At 39.9% G+C, this 18,021-nt stretch overlaps 3 protein-coding genes across 8 annotated transcripts in view; 2 read left to right on the forward strand and 1 right to left on the reverse strand.

Annotated features, from left to right (window-relative positions):
* Positions 1 to 6: 6 nt before the first annotated feature.
* nelfe (negative elongation factor complex member E) lies at positions 7 to 5,322 on the forward strand. Its single transcript, XM_054764294.1, has 11 exons — positions 7 to 54; positions 267 to 357; positions 527 to 596; positions 716 to 861; positions 945 to 1,019; positions 1,356 to 1,393; positions 1,471 to 1,790; positions 1,866 to 2,007; positions 2,108 to 2,162; positions 4,325 to 4,427; positions 4,521 to 5,322. Exons 2-11 carry the CDS (start codon positions 283 to 285, stop codon positions 4,592 to 4,594), a joined length of 1,098 nt encoding a protein of 365 aa, XP_054620269.1. The 5' UTR covers positions 7 to 54; positions 267 to 282; the 3' UTR covers positions 4,595 to 5,322.
* A 190-nt stretch (positions 5,323 to 5,512) lies between these two features.
* On the reverse strand, positions 5,513 to 9,676 carry LOC129173406 (zinc finger and BTB domain-containing protein 12-like). Of its 2 annotated transcripts, XM_054764292.1 has the most exons (5): positions 9,378 to 9,676; positions 8,675 to 8,883; positions 8,388 to 8,582; positions 7,212 to 7,400; positions 5,515 to 6,962 (listed from the first exon to the last, which is right to left on the reverse strand). In XM_054764292.1, the coding sequence occupies exons 2-5, from the start codon at positions 8,876 to 8,878 to the stop codon at positions 5,874 to 5,876; spliced, it is 1,677 nt and encodes a 558-aa protein (XP_054620267.1). In that variant the 5' UTR covers positions 8,879 to 8,883; positions 9,378 to 9,676; the 3' UTR covers positions 5,515 to 5,873. The 2 variants fall into 2 exon arrangements, with proteins under 2 accessions (XP_054620268.1, XP_054620267.1); XM_054764293.1 differs by lacking the exon at positions 7,212 to 7,400 and having other exon boundaries at positions 5,513 to 6,962.
* Positions 9,677 to 9,711: 35 nt separating this feature from the next.
* Positions 9,712 to 18,021, forward strand: part of LOC129173009 (choline transporter-like protein 4) — a 38,250-nt gene continuing 29,940 nt past the window's right edge. For all 5 annotated transcript variants that reach the window (XR_008567145.1, XR_008567146.1, XR_008567147.1 and 2 more), the window contains exons 1-9: positions 9,712 to 9,766; positions 11,306 to 11,369; positions 12,239 to 12,400; positions 12,918 to 13,147; positions 13,263 to 13,329; positions 14,581 to 14,657; positions 15,998 to 16,118; positions 16,609 to 16,695; positions 17,699 to 17,835. Coding sequence is in view for 2 of the 5 variants with exons in the window: in XM_054763415.1 (XP_054619390.1) it covers positions 9,740 to 9,766; positions 11,306 to 11,369; positions 12,239 to 12,400; positions 12,918 to 13,147; positions 13,263 to 13,329; positions 14,581 to 14,657; positions 15,998 to 16,118; positions 16,609 to 16,695; positions 17,699 to 17,835 (972 nt within the window). In the remaining 3 variants the exon portion in view is untranslated. The remainder of the gene's footprint in view (positions 9,767 to 11,305; positions 11,370 to 12,238; positions 12,401 to 12,917; positions 13,148 to 13,262; positions 13,330 to 14,580; positions 14,658 to 15,997; positions 16,119 to 16,608; positions 16,696 to 17,698; positions 17,836 to 18,021) is intronic.

Consider the following 18,021-nt stretch of genomic DNA (forward strand, 5'->3'; position numbering starts at 1 on the left):
TGTGACGTCATATTAGCACGACTGTGTTTTCGTTCCGGTTTTCGCGACGTAAATGTAAGTGAGCAGAAGCATGAAATGATTGCTGATATTTCTAATATGTTTCGTGCTACAAGAATGTGATTTGCTTCTTAATTACGTTACGTCTACAAAATTAATGTTTTTTATGCGGGGGTTTGTTGATGTTATCGAGCTTATGTCGATTGTGTTTGACGATTATCGATTGTTTGTGTTGTTCATTGGCTAACTATTATTATTGCTGTGCGTAGTGAAGCTACTGTCATCATGGTGATGTTTCCAATTTCACTGACTGAAGAAGAAGAGGCTTTGCAAAAGAAATATGCGAAACTCAAGAAAAAGGTAACTGTGAATAACTTGAACGTACTAATTTTTTTCTCTCTTATTTGAGAGAAAAAAACATAAATTATGTTAGATTACTTTATAAACAAAACATAATACCGCTGAAGAATCTGTTAATGCCACATACCTGCTGCACTTACCGTATTCTTTTTTTTTCATTGTGTTTCAGAGAAAGGCACTACTTGCACTTAAGAAGCAGAATACAACCAACCAGACTAACCAGAGTGGATTAAAACGGAGTAAGTGTCATTTTATGTGATTTACAAAAGGGTCAAGGATGAATTTCTGTCACAGCTCATCAAATTGTGTATTTAACGTGCCACCTGTTTGTTTTCATTTACACACTCCTTTCTTACAGCACTGTCAGACCAGCCTGTCGTTGACACCGCCACAGCCACCGAGCAAGCCAAGATGTTGATCAAGTCGGGTGCAATCAGCGCCATCAAATCGGAGAATAAGAACTCTGGCTTTAAACGCTCTCGTATGCTGGAGATTAAACTGAAGGTGAAATGTTGTCCTCTTCTTGTCATTCGTGTCATTCTAATTTTGTATGTTCACTAGCCATTCCAAATTTTTGTGTATTACAGGACCCTGAAAAAGGTCCAGTTCCTGCTTTCTTACCTTTCCAAAGGAGCGTCTCTACAGATGAAGAGCAAGCTGAGGTATTGTGGAGTCACAGCATTCTTAATTTGGTTAAAAAAATACGTACAATTTGCTTAAATATGCTTTTTTTTATACTAATAATAGGCTGTAGTCAACCACAGAACAGCGATGATGTATTAATACATTTTTTAAAAAGACTGAGGGAGCGATGGATGACTGTACCTAATCCAAATGCTTTTTGTAGCCATTAACAAGCCTCTGGTATCATTCTGGCTCAATATTTGACCACTCTTTTTGCCAGACTTAGTATGTATTAGTATAGACTTAGTATCATATGGGGTGAGTTTGGGGATTTGGACTATGGTCTTTACATGTTTGTTGTGTGTTTTCCCTAGTCGGGAAGGAGATCCCACAGGAAGTCACTGTATGAAAGGTAGTATTGCACCTTCTGGACACTGTTCACTACACTTGATGTGCAGATTTTATAGGTGAAACATCATTTCCACGCAGCTTTGTCAGTTCGAGTGACAGATACCGGGATGAGGACGACGGGGGCGGCGTGTCCTCCAGCCGAGAGATGGACAGAGACCGTGATCGAGAGCGGGACAGAGAGCGAGAACGGGAAAGCAATCGTGATCGCGAGCGCGAGAGAGACCACGAGCGTGACAAAGAGCGAGAGAGGGACCGTGACAGGGAGCGGGGAAGAGACAGAGAAGGTGAAAGGGATCGGGAGCGTGACAGGAACAGGGAGAGGGATCGGAGCAGAGAGCGGAGCAGTGAGAGGGATCGGGAGCGTGAGGGGGAAAGAGAGAGAGATGGGTCCTTCAGACGTGAGTAAGCGACCAAAAACTCACAGGCTCTTGGTTCGTCACTAGATTTGTAAACCTATTCTTCCCTTTTGTCAGGGTCTGATTCATATCCTGAGCGGCGAGTGAGAAAAGGGAACACGGTGTACGTTTATGGATCAGGTCTCTCTGAGGACAGCATGCGCTCTGCTTTCTCTCAACATGGCAACATCATTGACCTCTCCATGGACAACCCACGCAAGTAAGGAATCATAAATTCATTCCTCTTTCTCTATTGCTTCGATTTTGTCTGCAAATCAATCCTGAGTGCATCATTCCCTATTTCTTGCTTGGATTTCTAGTTGTGCATTCATTACTTTTGAGAAGATGGAGTCTGCAGATTTGGCCGTAGCTGAGGTTGGTATCAACTTTAGACGTATACATCATGGGTATGGTATGGTATGGCTTATTTGTTAACAACTTGCATCAAGGAACACCACATGGTTGCATTTGCACAATTCAACACGTCTGAAGAGGAAGAAGGAAGAATTAGAGCTTATTAAATCCTTCCCCTCCTCCATATCTTTTACTGGTAATCCAGTCACACCACAACTTTTACATGTTGGAAGGTGTTAAACTCTATAAACCTTGTGCAATGTTAAGGGAAAGGAAGAAATAAAAACATTTAAAATAAGGATGAAATAGTACTGTTAAAAAATACAGTGTATGTAATCCCTCGCCACTTTGCACTTCGAATTTTGTGACTTCACTCTATCATTGTTTTTAAAAAATATAGTAATTAATAAATCATGCTGTTTTGTGGTTGAATAAAGCCCATTATTAGTAAAAAAAAATATGCATAGTTAAACAAATTGGATGTAATTTTGGCCTAAATTCTGCATTTTCAAACGTTATAAAGGCTAAATGAACTAAAATACAAATACGACGCATTCAAAGACATTGTAGAGATATGTAGTATTCTACATTGGTCACTAGGTGTCAGTAATGTTACTGTAATGCTCGGTGACACACAAGCACCCAACTTGATCGCCAGAACAACAGGCTTTTATTACAGGTCGGAATTATTTATCGCTGTTAATCGGTTTCAGACCAGATTAAGTGAATTTCCACGGGGTATGAGTCAAAATTAGTAAACGGAATATTTTCGTAAACCTGTTTATGACTTACGACATATGATTTTTACCGTTAGTAGAGCCCTCTAGACATGAAATAACAACCCTATAGGCACCTTTACATTCTTATTACACAATATATTAGATATAATCAGAAAAAATAAGTCATTTACGACATACAGTAAATAAGACTCGTGCTCATGTGTATTTCAATAAATTACGGACGTGTGGACATGAAGTGACGTCGGGGATTCAGAGTTGAGTGTTAGCTGGAGTACGGCCACAACAGTAGACCGTGTTATTATTATGATGATGACTATTATTATTATTATGGTATTATTGTGATAAATAATTATAAAATAATAAAAGCCTGTCCTTGGTGGTCAAGTCTGGTGTTACTAGTGACGCCGAGTGGCCAGTGTAGACTCCAGTTCATAAACGTCTTGTATTGCCTTAAACTGTATTTGTGTTTTAGTTAATTTAGAACATTTTTATGCTTGAAAAGGCTTAATTTAGGCCAAGAATATGTAACATTTGCTTAAATATGCATTTATTTGGACTAATAATAGGCTGTAGATAACCACGATAGAGTGAGGGAGGAATAATCGAAGCGTGATCCATCGAGGGACGACTGTGTCTCACAAAAGGCACAATAATCCCTAACAAGGTCTACTGTTGCGGCCACACTCAACTCTGAACCCCTGACGTCACTTCCTGTTCGCCCCTCCACTCAACTCTCCAACCACCAGAACACATTTACAGCAACACACACCAGCACGAGTCTTATGTCTTAAATGGCTTATGATCTGTTATTCTATCTACTATAGTTGGTAATACAAGTGTATGAGTGAATATAGAGGTGTTATTTCATGTGTAGAGAGCTCTAATAATGTTAAAAACCGTATTTAGAAGTTCAGGTTTTCTACGCCATAACTACATCCATGTATTTGTGTGTACTATACAAACATCTTTCAGTTTTTTGTACTTTCACATACATACTGTATTAGTATCCGCGGGGCGAAAGACATGCCTATGAATGTATGAGTGTGTGTATATTTGGAACCCATATATGAATAATATGGAGTCCATCTTCTCAGGGCATAATTAGAGGTACTATAAACAGTGTCAACAGTGTGTCAGCTGATGTTTCCATAAGCATTTGCTCTGTGATCACGTAGAGGCTCTTGGTGTTAGTTAATTGTAAACAAAATACTTTGATGATGTTGACTTGCAATTAGTGCATGACAAATTGATGACATCCACACGATGCAGTAAAAATCGTCACTTTAAAGCAGCACTACGGAATAACTGTCTGAAATGAACATTGTCTGATTACTGCAGCGCATTAACGATAACGACATCCTCAAGAATACGGACAAATCTGTGAAACAACACATTACAGCTGAAGATGTTTTAATATTGCCTTGCCGTGTTTGCCTACCCCAGTTGAACGGGAGCACGGTGGGAGACGTTCACATCAAAGTCAGCATCGCCAGGAAGCAGCCCATGCTGGACGCTGCCACTGGCAAATCTGTGTGGGCCTCTCTGGGTAAAACACTTTTTTTTTTTTTTTCATTATTTCTTGTGCGTCTTCGCAATCACACTGTTGATTAACCTGCACTTTTGCCTCTGTCACACACAGCTGTGCACAACAGCACCAAAGGCTCTTACAGGGACAAAAGGAACCAGGTGGTGTACAGTGAAGATTTCCTGTAGTGAAAACAAAGTAGACATGAAATGACAAGTATTCACATTTTGCAGTGATGAATTATAAACATCACATGACATAAAAATGTGATTTTAGTGCAGATTTGGACTTTTAAAGGCTATGGCCCAAAACCTTTAATGGGCTGAGTTTAAAAATGCAATTTTCAGTTCATTGACAACTATATTTTTTGTCTCTTTTTTTGGATTTTGGTCACAATCCACCAGTGTAAAATCCAAATCGATGAAAATTTTCACCTACTCTTTAGATTTTGTCCAAGTGTATCTTTGGCAGTACCTCTTTATCTCTATGATCAGTTAGCCAACAGTGGATGAAGGATAAATATGAACGTTTTTCTGTATAACTCATTTGTACAAAGGCTTTGTTTGTCACACAGCTTTGCTTAATAAAAGTAAAAGCAATATAAAGTATGCCTACATTTTTTTGTGAGTGGAATCAGCACAGGTGTACAACTTTATGTACAACTGTTATGGGCTCAGGGAAAGCATGGATTTTTTTTCTCCAAAAGTAGTTCAGATAATACACATTCACTCTAAATCAGTAATCATTTATAAATACGTGATAATACAGGTGAAATTTCAGAATGAAGCTGTTACCTTTTTGTGAGTAGTGTGTCTTATAACCTCATTTGCCACTTCCCTGTGTCATCTCCTTTGGTGTCTTCAGCCAAAACATACCCATTCACCAAATGCTTCAAGTCCAAATTTGTCCAGGGTATCAATAAAATATGAAACTATTTAACTCTCCATGTTGTGAAATGTTTTCAAAGCTTTATCGCTCAGCCTCAACTTGATAAGTAAAACCTGTGGCAGCGGTATATTGAAAACTTTAAGAAACATTACCAACTTAATCCAATTCTTTCAAAAAAATTGACGCATGCATGCGACATAAATGAACAAAGACCCCACTCTAAGATCAAGTGAAATTACCTTGGTTTTATTTTCTAATTACAGCATGTACTATAGCAGAGGTCCAAGAAAGTTCAAATGAATACGTTTAGCAAAGCCCCACAGGCTTCCTTTGACATTTAATGCTGTATTTATTTACAATCATTTACACCAGGATATAAAGTATTTTCTTCTTTTAAAACCATTAAAACATATACAACCTTCAGGTAAAATTTGCAGTTTTTCAGCAATATCCTGACACTACACAGTGTATCAAATAATTCCGCAAGACAGAGCAGTCATATTGTGCTGCGCTACAAAAGGCCTCACAGCTAAACTACTAACATGTGGTTAAACTAGTTTTGCCTTCAATTCTTTGGTTCTAAGATACTTGCTCAGTAACTGGACATTCTTGGGCTTCCTCTCTTATCCTTCCGACCGATCTCTCTCGCTCCTCCTGCTCGTGGAGGGAATTCTGCACTGTTGTTTTCCCGTGTTGCTCTTTCAGGTGGCGCCGTAGGGCGGGCTTGTGTGCGAAGCGTGCGTGGCAGTACGCGCAGCGGTGTGGGCGCTCGCCGCTGTGGAGGTTCATGTGGTCGATTAGCGTGGACCTCTGGGTGAAGCCCTTGGAGCAGAGGGGGCACTGGTGGGGTTTCCCGTTGCCCCGGTGCAAGGCCATGTGTCGGTTCAGGTTGTAGGAGTGCTGGAACTGCTTGTCGCAAAAAGGGCAAGCATAAACCTGGTGAGCGGAGCAGTAGTGGACGGCCAGGGCGTGAGACGAGGGGCACGTCACGCCGCAGTGCTCGCAGATAACTGGACCGGTTACGCTGGACGTGGACCCCACCACGGCGACGGACTCATCCCCTCCCTCACTTGTACCAGCATTTAAGCCAGAGCTCCCCTCACCAGCATCACGAGACTCCTCCAGGCCAAAATTAGTCAAACTATTAGCATCAGACTGCAAAGATTTGTCCCCTTGAGCGTCGTCTAAGCTGAAGTCCAGCCGCGGGAGATCGACTGAGAACAAATTCCCCGTCTTGTGCCCTTCGCTGAAGTCCAGGCCAAAGCCCCCTGCTGTTGCCGCATTGGCAAGATACCACAAATCTTGAGAAGCCAACCTAGGAGATTTTTTCTCCTGAGTGGACACCCAGCGTCTCCTCTTGAAACCCCTTCCCGCTGGTCTCCCTCTGCCTCGCACAGGTTCAGATAACCTGTGCCTGAAAGCACGTAGTCCATCTCTTAAGAAGCTGTCTGTACCAAGACCTTCTCCTATTGGATTCAGGTCATATTCGCTGCGCTCTCCTCCGACCACGACCCCATCTGTTTTGGGGGAACGTGCATCCGAAGGCACATCAGCGGGCGCTACGGTCTCCTCATCCCTGACACTGTTCTGCTCTTCGTCAGAGATGTACACTTGGAACACTTGCTGCTTTTCCCGGCAGGTCTCTCCTTCGTCGTCTGATGCATTATCCTATGGCAAAAAAAACCATATGATACAAAGCACTACATTGATTTGTATCAGAACTGTTTTCTTGGACAGCTACTTTTTTTTGTAACATTTTTTAAAAGTTAATATCCGCTGGTCTCATGATGATAATCAAATTCACAGAGTACAAGGCGTTTATTACAATTTTAAAAATTCGGACAGTGAGTCAGCAACTCAAGTCGTGGCGTAGGAAAGCTTGACTATTGGAAATGTATGAACGTGTTCGTCACACACCTTTACGCATGCTTTGTGTGGCAAAGCACTGCCATCGTGTTGTCGACTGCTCTCCTGTGTGCTGTTCTCGTCCACTAAGTGCACTTCAGGGCTATGCGCAGGGGAAGGGCGGCCGGTGGGGGGTGACGCAATGGAATGAATGCTGCCGCTGACAATCACAGGCTGAGGTGGACTCACTTCAGTACTTATCTGGAACACAGAGAATTGACTGTGTTTGGTGTGTGTGTGTGTGTGTGTGTGTATATATATATATCCATTTTCTATGCCGCTTATCCTCACTAGGATCGCGGGTATGCTGGAGCCTATCCCAGCTGACTTTGGGCGAGAGGCGGGGTACACCCTGGCCTGGTCGCCAGTCAATCACAGGGCACATCTAGACAAACATTCACCCTCACATTCATTCCTATGGACAATTTAGAGTCACCTATTAACCTAACATGCATGTTTTTGGAATGTGCGAGGAAACCGGAGTACCCAGAGAAAACCCACGCACGCACACAGATGCGCAACGACGATACGAACCCAGATCTTCCCGATCTCCTGACTGTGTGGCCAACATGCTAACCACTCGGCCCTTTGGTGCATATAGAAAAAAATAATCATGTGCAAAGTAATGGTAGAGCAAGTGTTGCGTGAATGTGTAAGGCAATCCATGCATCAGACTTGGGTTAAAGATTTAGGAGGACATTAGGAGCTTCATCCCTTTCGGATGAGCTGTACTGGAAAATCAATAGGGTTCTTTCTTGTGACACATTGAACGCACTGATGTCTATGGGCTGTGACCTTATGACCTCACCTACTACCAGTCTTCAAAGGCTCATGTGCAGTTAGCAGAAATTGAACCCACTGTCTTGAACAGCCTTTCACCTTAAAGCTTAGCTACACCGGAAAATCATAAATGAACAACCAACCAAGAACCAACTGAAACCCCCACATGAGCAAGCACTTGGCGACCGAGGCAAGGGGAAAACTCCCTCTGGGGAACAAACCTTGAACAGAACCCAGGCTCTGTGGGGCGGCCGTCTGTCTCGCCCAGTTGGGTTAAATTATAAAAATAGAGGGACAGATAGGGATAGATTTTATGTTTCCCTGTCTCCCTTTTAGAACCCCACATTACAGTGGGGAGTGTCTCCTGGAGCCTGAAGCCTGGAGAAACTCCCTTTTAGAGGAACTGACCTTCAGTTGACTCGGGTTCTTCAGTTGCATGTATTTCTTCAGAGCATCTCTGCAGCGCTCTACGATACACTCCATCTGTAGGTAACTTGCAGCAGTCAGGTAGTTGACAATCTCCTCAGAGTTAAATTGCAACACACCAGTGTAGCATGACTGTAGTAGATCACACATGACTGAGGAGCTGTGCAGCATTGACACCTTGACAACCACAGGAGAGAGACAGAGAGACATTCACTGCGGATTAGCGAAGAGACACAATGTTGAGGGTGAAGCATTGTGAATGTCTCTACCTGAAGCTTGGAGGAGGGACTGAGGAGGAACTGGTCTCTCAAGAACGGCGAACAAGCCGCCAGCACTACTTTGTGTCCCCTGAATGTCTGATTGTTGCTGGTCAAAATGGTGATGTCGCAAAAGTACTGGCGAGACCTCAGAGAGTTCATGTGCTTCAGGGTCATGTCACCGTGGCCGGGCAAGCAGAAACAGAGCATATCCATCTTGTCTGAAGAAAAAAAAAATGTTAAAAAATTACAATTTACTCAACTGTATTTCACGTTTTTGTGGTTTCTCTTGTCTTTATATTATGCAGAGAAATTTGGATGTAAAAAGAATCCATAAAAATGGATTTTATCTCATTTGAGTACCAGTGAAAACGAGGAAAAGGGCATGAGGTCACAATATAACAGCACCAAAGGAATACTGTACGCTATAAAATAAACATTACCACTTTAGAATGGAATTGTGCTGAAAAGTTGGCGACAACAAAAAAACGTCACAATGTGGGGAGTAAAAACTACATGTGATTTAAATGTCTCTTGATTAAATGACAACGATACATGATAGTGGTTATCAATCCAGACGATCGAATCCCTGTTTTCCTTCACAGCTAATCCAATAGCACAAACATAAGATACCGTTAGCTAACAGGTTAGCTTGCTGACATCCGACCGGTCCTACAACAAAACCTGCCCACTGTTTCACTTTGAAGTCACTCACCTGCCGCTTTCCCTCCGTCGAGTACTGCTTAAAGAGGCAATAAAGGCTGGCTGTTGAACACGACAAGCGCTAAAATGCGAGTTAGTTGTCCAGCGGAGTCGTTCCTTTCGCTTTCAGCCAGTGAGTGTGTTTACTTTGCGACCTCTCGTTGGACGACAACCAGCAGCCAACCTTGGGCAGTTGCCAGTCGGACTGACTTTGAGTCTGTTGAAGCGGTTGGCCTCGCGCTACAATTTCTTTACAACGAGAGCTTTGCTGACTGATTTCCGATCAGCGGGTTTTAAATCAATAACGTCAGGTACAGGGGCGGGGCTTGACATGTGACGTAAGCACGTTCGCTTACGCTGACGCTCGTTGGAAACATGTCGGCAGCTGAAGCAGCGACAAAGGTAGCACAAGACACTGCAACACATTACAGCCTACGAATACGATTTAAACATTTAAAAACACACTGTTACGAATAGTGAATCGTTGGGTTAAAGGAGTATCGGTGTCAACATGTGGGTGTTTTTTATTTGTTAATTACAGGAGGTTTTTCCTTCCTAGCTTTCCTAAACTGTTAGCATTTGTGGTCGTTAGCCTGGAAGTCCTTTTAAGGTTGTCCATGTACTTTTGCAATGCATGAGCACGCATGTGCTTGTATTTTCAATAATGGATCCTTAATTTATTGTCGTATGAGGCTTTTTTGTCTACTATTGTTAAAGTAAGGTCATTGTGTTTTGCACAACTGTGATGAATAGCAGTGATGGGTCGTTAAGCCACGCGTGATTGGTCAAAATGTGTGTGGAGCAAGAAGGGGGAGGGACATCCGTGAGCACAACAGAAGGGAGGGCGGGAGACTGGAGAGAATGAAAGAACATACAGAATTTGAGACTGTACGCTGGTATGGTATGGTTTGGTTTTAGACTCATTTAATACATTACGTTAAGAAACTGAATTGAACATGTCTGAAAAGAAATAGGGAAGAATTGGAGTTTTACCCCTTATCCTTATCCCTTGATAATTACTAATAATTAATTTACATCTTGTCTTTTGTATATTCTCACTTACAATATTCAGTTTGCTTACATTTTGTTCACTTCGTGTGTAAAGAAAGGATTGTGTTGAAAAAGATATAGGCAAATATGAGTTAAAAAATATCACTATACAGAAATAAAACTGTTAAAACGAAGGATAAAAATGTTATTAATAAAAGCAGTTTGTGAATGCCAATGTACGCTAAAGACGAGCAAAAACTGTTACTTAGACGCTCCAACTTATAGTTTTGCTTGCTTTCATTTATATTTGATTGTGTAATGTTTTCTTGATGTTGTGTTGTTTCACGGTAAATAGTTAATAGATAGAAAATGACTTTTTCTTTAACTGAAATTGGTCTTTGTTTTGTATTTTAGAAATAGTTTTTTGTAGCAATCTGTTCCAGGTTGAGCATACTGTATAAACAAAGCCATATAAATAATAAGCATTTGATGTAATTATATTTTTACTTCACAAATTAATTAAAAATTAATTTTTATTAATTAATTAATTTAATAAATAAATTGGATTTATTTATTTAATTAATTAATTTCATTAATTAAAATATAATTTTACATGTATATTGTTAATGAATCAATTTACAAACAAAAAAACGGGAACCGAAGTGATGGCTCTTGACGTGTCCAACAAGACAGCCAACCACTGGTTGAAATTAAAGATAGCTTAAGGAGAAACAATATTATTTTTAAACACTTTTTTCATTTGAACAGTGTAGCTGCGTAAGAAGTGCATATCAACAAAAGCGAGCATCATTTGCCCCACTTGTATGGTTAAAGACAAAATACACAATTAAGACCTGATACAGTGGCTCTTTACGGTGTGTCTCTACAATCATTTCTTACTCTAAACGTCTTTTTTTATGTGTGGAATATTAAAATATGTTTATTTTATAGGAGTCAATAGAAGGAAATGACTTGGAAAGTGAGTCGATAGCTGGGCCCAGTCAAGTCAAGCAGGGTAAGTCTACGCAACGGCTTTTGTTGTATTCAAAATTTAAAATTAACTCATTCAATCCCAGCCATTTTTCTAAAGACAACCCCTTCAGTACCGACAATTTTAGACGATTTTGACTGATCTTTCAAGGCACACAGAATATTGTGTTTTATGGCTATATAAACATGGAGCCTACCAAAAGAAACACAAGATTCCCATCCTTCATCAGGAAGAAAAAGTGTGTTTCTACCTTTTTCCGTTCTCTAGTAATCAGGTAAGGTAAGTTTCAGGAAAATATCAGTTCCTGACAAGAACAGGGAGAAAACCAGCTTTTTGTGAAAAGATACATTTCAAGCATATAATTACTGCTTTGACACAAACATTTTTTGCTTTTGTTACAGCTGAGTTATTACAACTATACCAACATAACACAAAAAGGGGTTGTTTTACATCCAAATAACAATTTAATTACAAATATAACACAATTAACTATTTACAATTTTTACAATTGGAACTGAACTATGTGTGCGCATGCGTTAAAATTTCCCTACAACTCGTAACCTTCTGCACACTACACGCTTCCACGCTCTCTCACGTCCTCCTTCCTGTCATGTGTGATTTGTCCGTTAACATGATCCCTGCCGAGCTCTTATCTAATGCATTGCTGCCACCTTGTGGCCGTTTTTACGGCTTAAAAGTGCCCTGAAGTGTTAATGCATTAGTGGAGAGTTGCATCATCGCCTCTTTTTGCCTCTCGCACAAAAAACCATAAAAGATGTATAAATATGTTGTTGGGATCAGGCATTCAGGCTTATAAAAACATATAAATACATCTTTGGTATTGAATGAGTTTAAATATATGTGCATTTTATTGAATGATCTTTTTCCTTCAGGCAATGCAGACATCACCATGACTGCTGTTGGCAGGAAAGCAGAACCAATCGGCGGTGTACAGCCGGTGTTGAGTTCTCAGCAGCTGGGAAGGGATGCGCCCAAAGATGGAGAGGAGGATGGAGAGAAATGGTCAGCTGATTCCTCCCCACTTCACAAACCAGGTGAATTATTGCTGATGAAGAGCCACCATTTCCTTTTTTTTGTGACTTTGGCCAGAGACATAAGATTTTTTAACCTACGGCAGTTTATTGAAATTGTTTTCTGCCATTTGTTCATGTTCTTCTGTTTTCAAATGATATTTTATACTCTTATCTAGCAGAGCTGCGGAAGTAATTTTGTTGTGTGTCTTGACGACAAAGACAATAAAGCCTTAGTACCGGCACAAATCTTTCTTCCAATGGTTAACAATTAAAAAAAAAAATTAAATGGCGGCATTTTGTTGGTTGCTGTGGTAGAATACAGGTTACTACTACAATAACTTTAATTTGAAACTTAGTTTGCACTGAACACAGTCACTGTGTGCATGTTGTAGCGCTGTGTAACTAGACAGGAAGAGTTTTTGATGTTGTTGTCTCAGTACTGTACTAGACTTAAATATTAGAAGACATGTCGACACGAACGGACTGATTTTACATAGAAATGATGCTTTTGTAATGAATTGTACTTTTCCTCATACAGGGCATGCAGCCAAATCCTTGCAAATGGTGTCGCCCTCCATGTTGTCCTCCTCGCCTTCTACGTCTTTGACGTTGTCCCCAGGCCGAGCAAAGATGAGTGTTTCGGGGCCTGTTAGTAGTAAACCTGTCCTGCCGTCTGCGCCGCCATCTTCCTCCTCTCCTTCGCCCTTATGTGAATCCCCTAAAATCCATCGAGCACGCAAAACAATGAACAGGCCGCCTCTAGTGCAGGTAAGCCTTCTGGACCTGGATTGAATTATGGGAAAAGATGACGGCTTTAACATCTGTGTTGAATGTATTCAGTATTTTCATGATCACTTCAGCCATTAAGTACTTTATTCTACAGAAGAGCCAAACTGATACACCTGGTGCTCCGGTGCCTCCTTCAGGGTCATCCTCAGACACAGAAACTGGTGAGGGTCTTCATGTACTGCCTCAAATATAGTGATAGCGTTCAACCCGTTTAAGTCGGCAATCAATCTACGTCGACCAATTCTTATTGTTACTAAAAAAACAAACATGGTCGACCGCTTTTGTCGACATAAAATTTGAGACCAAAATGGTCATTTCTGTGAAAAATGGGTGAGTTTTTGTCAACATGTGTCGTAGTGATGCTCGATATTTCGTGTCGAACAGATAACCCATACGCCGATATTGTCCAGCGCTTCATCACCGATACCGATATCAACCAATATCGATATAGGCAGCAGCTCTTTCCTCAAACTAATGTAAGGTGACATCTTGTCTAATGAATGAACACATGTGATGCCACTGCGTACATTCCACAAATAAACACTGTTTGGGTAAAATAAGACAAATACTGCAAAATGCAGTGTAAGTTATAGAAAAAGTACCATATTTATTAAAAAAAAAATTCTCAACAAAATAGTCATTAAATCAACATTATGATCAGTAGTCAACTAAGATAACATGTTCTCCTACTATCAACAAGTAAGTCTTAATAAATTCGCAAATACAGTAAGCGTCCAATTAAATCAGCGGTGTCCAAAAGTGCCGCCCGGGTGCCACTGCGGCCCGCAGCTGTTTTTTTAATGACCCCTTGGCACATTCTAAACATTCTAACAGTTAAACAGGAAAACAGAAAAAACAGCAATTATGGAAGAGAAGTGCAGTAGTTTTATGAGAAAAGTCGAAATATTAGGAGAATAAAGTTATAATATTCAGGAAAAAAAGTGGTACTCAAGAAAAAAAAAGTCATAATTGTACAACAATGAAGTCGTAACATTATGAGGAAAAAATATATATATATTTTAGAAGCATAAAGTTAGAATATTAAAGAAAAAAATGTTGTTGTTTTTTTCCAAAAGTTGGAATATCATGAGAAACAAAACAAAGAATAACTATGAAACTTAGATTGGAAAAAGTTATATTACGAGAATTAAGTCAAAATATTTTGGTGTAAAGTCACAATATTTTGAGAAAAAGATTCACAAGAATATAGAGGAGAAAAAAAACAATTTTAAATGGAAAAATGAGCAAAAACATGCGATGAAAGGATTTACTTTGCGTTTACTTTGCGCGTTCAAAGCGGAATACCGCAGCTAGGAATAATGCAATAGAACTTCGGTTTTATTTTGCTATGTTCATATGTTACACACTCTTTGTGTTGCCCAGCCCTGATGAAAGTGTCACTTTCTCAACAGTTGCAAAAAAGAGAAAACTGGACCACATATCTGCCAGCACTCCTGAGAAGACCTTGTCGGAAAATACACAAAATACGGTACGCTGCACATGATACAGTACCTGGCAGTGCAGTACAGATGGCAAGAAATTGTGCAAAAATTCCAAATTGAGAGTATTGTCACTCGTGCTCGTCCATAAATAACCCAAAGAAGCAATTGTTATAATCCATTTTCCTTGAGACAATGTACGACCTACTAGCACATATAACTAAGTGAAAGCTAATAAGGTCCGTGGTTGGAGTTTGTTGTTAAGAAGATGCTTCTCGGACCGTTTAAATGTTCCCAAAGATCACAATGTAACGTGGCTGGGTTTGAGCCAAAACAATACCAATTTGGATGAGTTGTTAACTTCTGTGTTAAAAATTAAACTTATCTGAAGGCCAGTGGAGCAAGCCCTTGACGACAGAGGCAAGGAAAGAAGAGTAGAGTAGACAGAGGGTAGATACAGTTGTCAAACCAAACATTATCTTTAATTATGCAGATACTATTCTAAAACAACTACAGGTATATATCTCTTTAAAACTAGCAACTGATGGCAGGGATGTGGGGGCTCTTAACTGCTATAAAATGTAATACATATAATACTTTACACTACACAATATAGTAGACCCCTGCCTATTCGCGGTTCGCATTTTCTTTTCTCTGTAAACCATTTATTTTTATGGTAACCTAAATAATCCTAATAATACTATACTATACTAATACTAATACTATTCACTGTATGCTTGTAAGTGTTTCTTAATGTGTAAAAAACAGAATTTCAAATGTGTTTGATAACTGAGAGGCATATTATTGGGTATACCTTCGATCTAAACTTTAGGGTATCGAAAATAGGCTCTTTTTAGGGCTTTTTATGGGTGCGTCCCTCACTTCCGCGACTTGCAGGGAACTATTGTACCTTGATTTTTTTTTTTTTTTTTTGCTTTAACACTTAATATTATGAAATATGATACTGTATTGATAAGGGGTGTCACAAGACACTCGGTTCACGAGACGAGACGATATACAAGATTGTGTCTCAGAGAACGAGATGAGATTTTAACAGTACTTTTGAGAAAAGTACAGTGAAAAAATATGACAATATATTGCAATCTACTAAGTTCATTTGTACGTTAGACTTGTCTGCGCTGTGTGTGTGCTAGCGGCCCCACCTCTACCCACTTAGACAAAGAGACTGGATGACTAACAAAAGGGCTCACTCCGTTCATGCCATTGTTCTATGGAACAAACATGCCAAGGTGCTGAAACCAGTGCACAAAGTGAACTCTCATCCTACCTGTTTGGAGGCGAGAGACGAGGAATACTCCATGATGTGTTGATGTGAACAAAACATTGCATACGTTGACTTCTCAGGTGGGATTTTTCTCTCACTTTACAGGATTCAGAATCGGAATCACAAAGAAACACACCCCTTCAAAACAAGTCTCAAGACTTCCTATGGAATCAGGCCGGCGAGGGGAATGATCGAATCATCTCTGATGCGGTGGAGGCTGTTGGAGGTCAGTGACATAGTAATAAACACAGTGACACCAAACATTCTTCTTATTTTAATGCATTCTCACATTAAATAACACTGATCGACAGTAAAACATTTATTCATTGGCAAAATATGTCGATTCATATTCTTTTCAACTAACTTTGTACAATATTGCACTTAACATACTAGTTTGTTTGCTCCATACTGTGTCGTTCCGCAAGATGAAGTGCCTGAACAAAGCACCGTATGCATTGCTGACTTGCTGTCTGTGCATTTTTTATTGACTGTGAGATGCCAATGACGATTTAAATTAAATTTTAAAAAAAATTCTCATCTGTTTACGTCTTTGACATCATCATAACCATCCTAAATTGTGGCAAAGTAATTCAAACCATTATGCTGGTAAGGTCAAATAATGTTGAAGCATTTCTTAACTGCATTATATTTTGGTTTTTTTTACACTGATTAATTGTTTATGGCATATTTCAATTTTTATTTTTTACTGCTTCCAGATGGAAGATCCACAGAGTACACAGAGGTTCCCTTAGGTGCCCTGGACATTGCTGCTGCTGATAGTCTGACGCTCTCACCTCATCATGGTAGGTTTACACAGTAGTTGCCATGTGGTGTATCATGGGGATTCTCAACTGTGGTGTTGAAGGACCTTTTCTGTATGTTTCTCCTTATTTGCAGTTGCACTCCAGCTTTTTCTGCCCCCTTTGAAAAACTACAGTATGTTTTTTTTCAAATGTGCAAATGCGCAAAATAAATTAATATAGAAAATGAAATAAATGTACAAAATAAATAGACTCATTTACTCTGAGGGTCGAATCATTTCGACTACAGTCATCCCTCGCCACTTCACACTTCAAATTTTGTGGCTTCACTCTGTCACGGTTTTAAAAAAAAAGCATTATTAATAAATCATCACTATTATTGGGATTATTATTATTCACTCAATAATATGCACATTTAAGGTGCGATTGGCTGACGACCAGTCCAGGGTGTACCCTGCCTCTTGCCCGAAGTCTGCTGGGATAAGCTCCAGCATACCCCCGTGGCGCGAGTGGGAACAAGCGACTTAGAAAATGGATGGATGGATGGATGCGTATTTAAGCAAATTGTACATATATTTGGTTTAATTAAGCATTTTCAATCATAAAAATGGATAAATGAACTAAAATACAAATATCAGGTATTCAGAAGACTCAGACATGTTGTGATGTAATATTTGACACTGGTCACTAGGTGTCAGTAATGACCGTACATATACAGAAAGTAAAAAAGGAACAACAACAAGAAACTCTCCCAATGCTAACGCGGGAGTCTATATTATGTCTTCTTATGGCTTACTTTCTTTTATAATGCCTTCTATAATAGGTAGTATGTGTGTAAAGGTGATTATAGGGGTGTTATTTAATGTCAAGACGGCTCTAATAATGTTAAAAACTGTATCTAGAAGTTCTTAAATAGGTTTTCTATGCTAACCATGACAATATTTGCTTTATAAATAAGGTTAGACATTCTCGTTTGTCTGTGTGAAATTATTGAATGCAATAATAATGATCTGAAAAAAGTACATGTAATGTTGTCCGTTTGCAGATGGAAGTGATGGTGGCGACACAGAGCGGCTGGAGGAGCTTCCTTTGTGCAGCTGCAGAATGGAAGCCCCTCGTGTTGACAACGCCAGCCACTATGTCAGCCGACAGTGCATGGCCACTGAGAGCAGCAACGGAGAGGTTTGTGTCAACTTTGACCTTTTTGCAGTCACGTCTGTAGTCATCATAAACAAGGGATATATTGTGATAATCCATTATACAGTGTAACGCGCTAAGCTAAACTGCAGACAGGAAGTCACACGCAAACAAATGCACAGAATAACATCCTTACTAATCGTCAACCGTAACCTCTTGGCTGTCTTTTTT

Source organism: Dunckerocampus dactyliophorus, chromosome 20 (assembly GCF_027744805.1).
Source record: "Dunckerocampus dactyliophorus isolate RoL2022-P2 chromosome 20, RoL_Ddac_1.1, whole genome shotgun sequence".
In the NCBI taxonomy this organism is placed as follows: Eukaryota; Metazoa; Chordata; class Actinopteri; order Syngnathiformes; family Syngnathidae; genus Dunckerocampus; species Dunckerocampus dactyliophorus.

Excerpts from the sequence above, each read along its gene's own strand:
- LOC129173406 (XM_054764292.1), bottom strand. The coding sequence starts at position 8,878 with ATGGATATGCTCTGTTTCTGCTTGCCCGGCCACGGTGACATGACCCTG. Across the intron at positions 8,583-8,674 it reads GTCCCTCCTCCAAGCTTCAG|GTGTCAATGCTGCACAGCTC; the intron begins GTAGAGACATTC and ends GTGGTTGTCAAG. Across the intron at positions 7,401-8,387 it reads AGAACCCGAGTCAACTGAAG|ATAAGTACTGAAGTGAGTCC; the intron begins GTCAGTTCCTCT and ends TCTGTGTTCCAG.
- nelfe (XM_054764294.1), top strand. The coding sequence starts at position 283 with ATGGTGATGTTTCCAATTTCACTGACTGAAGAAGAAGAGGCTTTGCAA. Across the intron at positions 1,020-1,355 it reads CAGATGAAGAGCAAGCTGAG|TCGGGAAGGAGATCCCACAG; the intron begins GTATTGTGGAGT and ends TGTTTTCCCTAG. Across the intron at positions 4,428-4,520 it reads ATCTGTGTGGGCCTCTCTGG|CTGTGCACAACAGCACCAAA; the intron begins GTAAAACACTTT and ends TGTCACACACAG.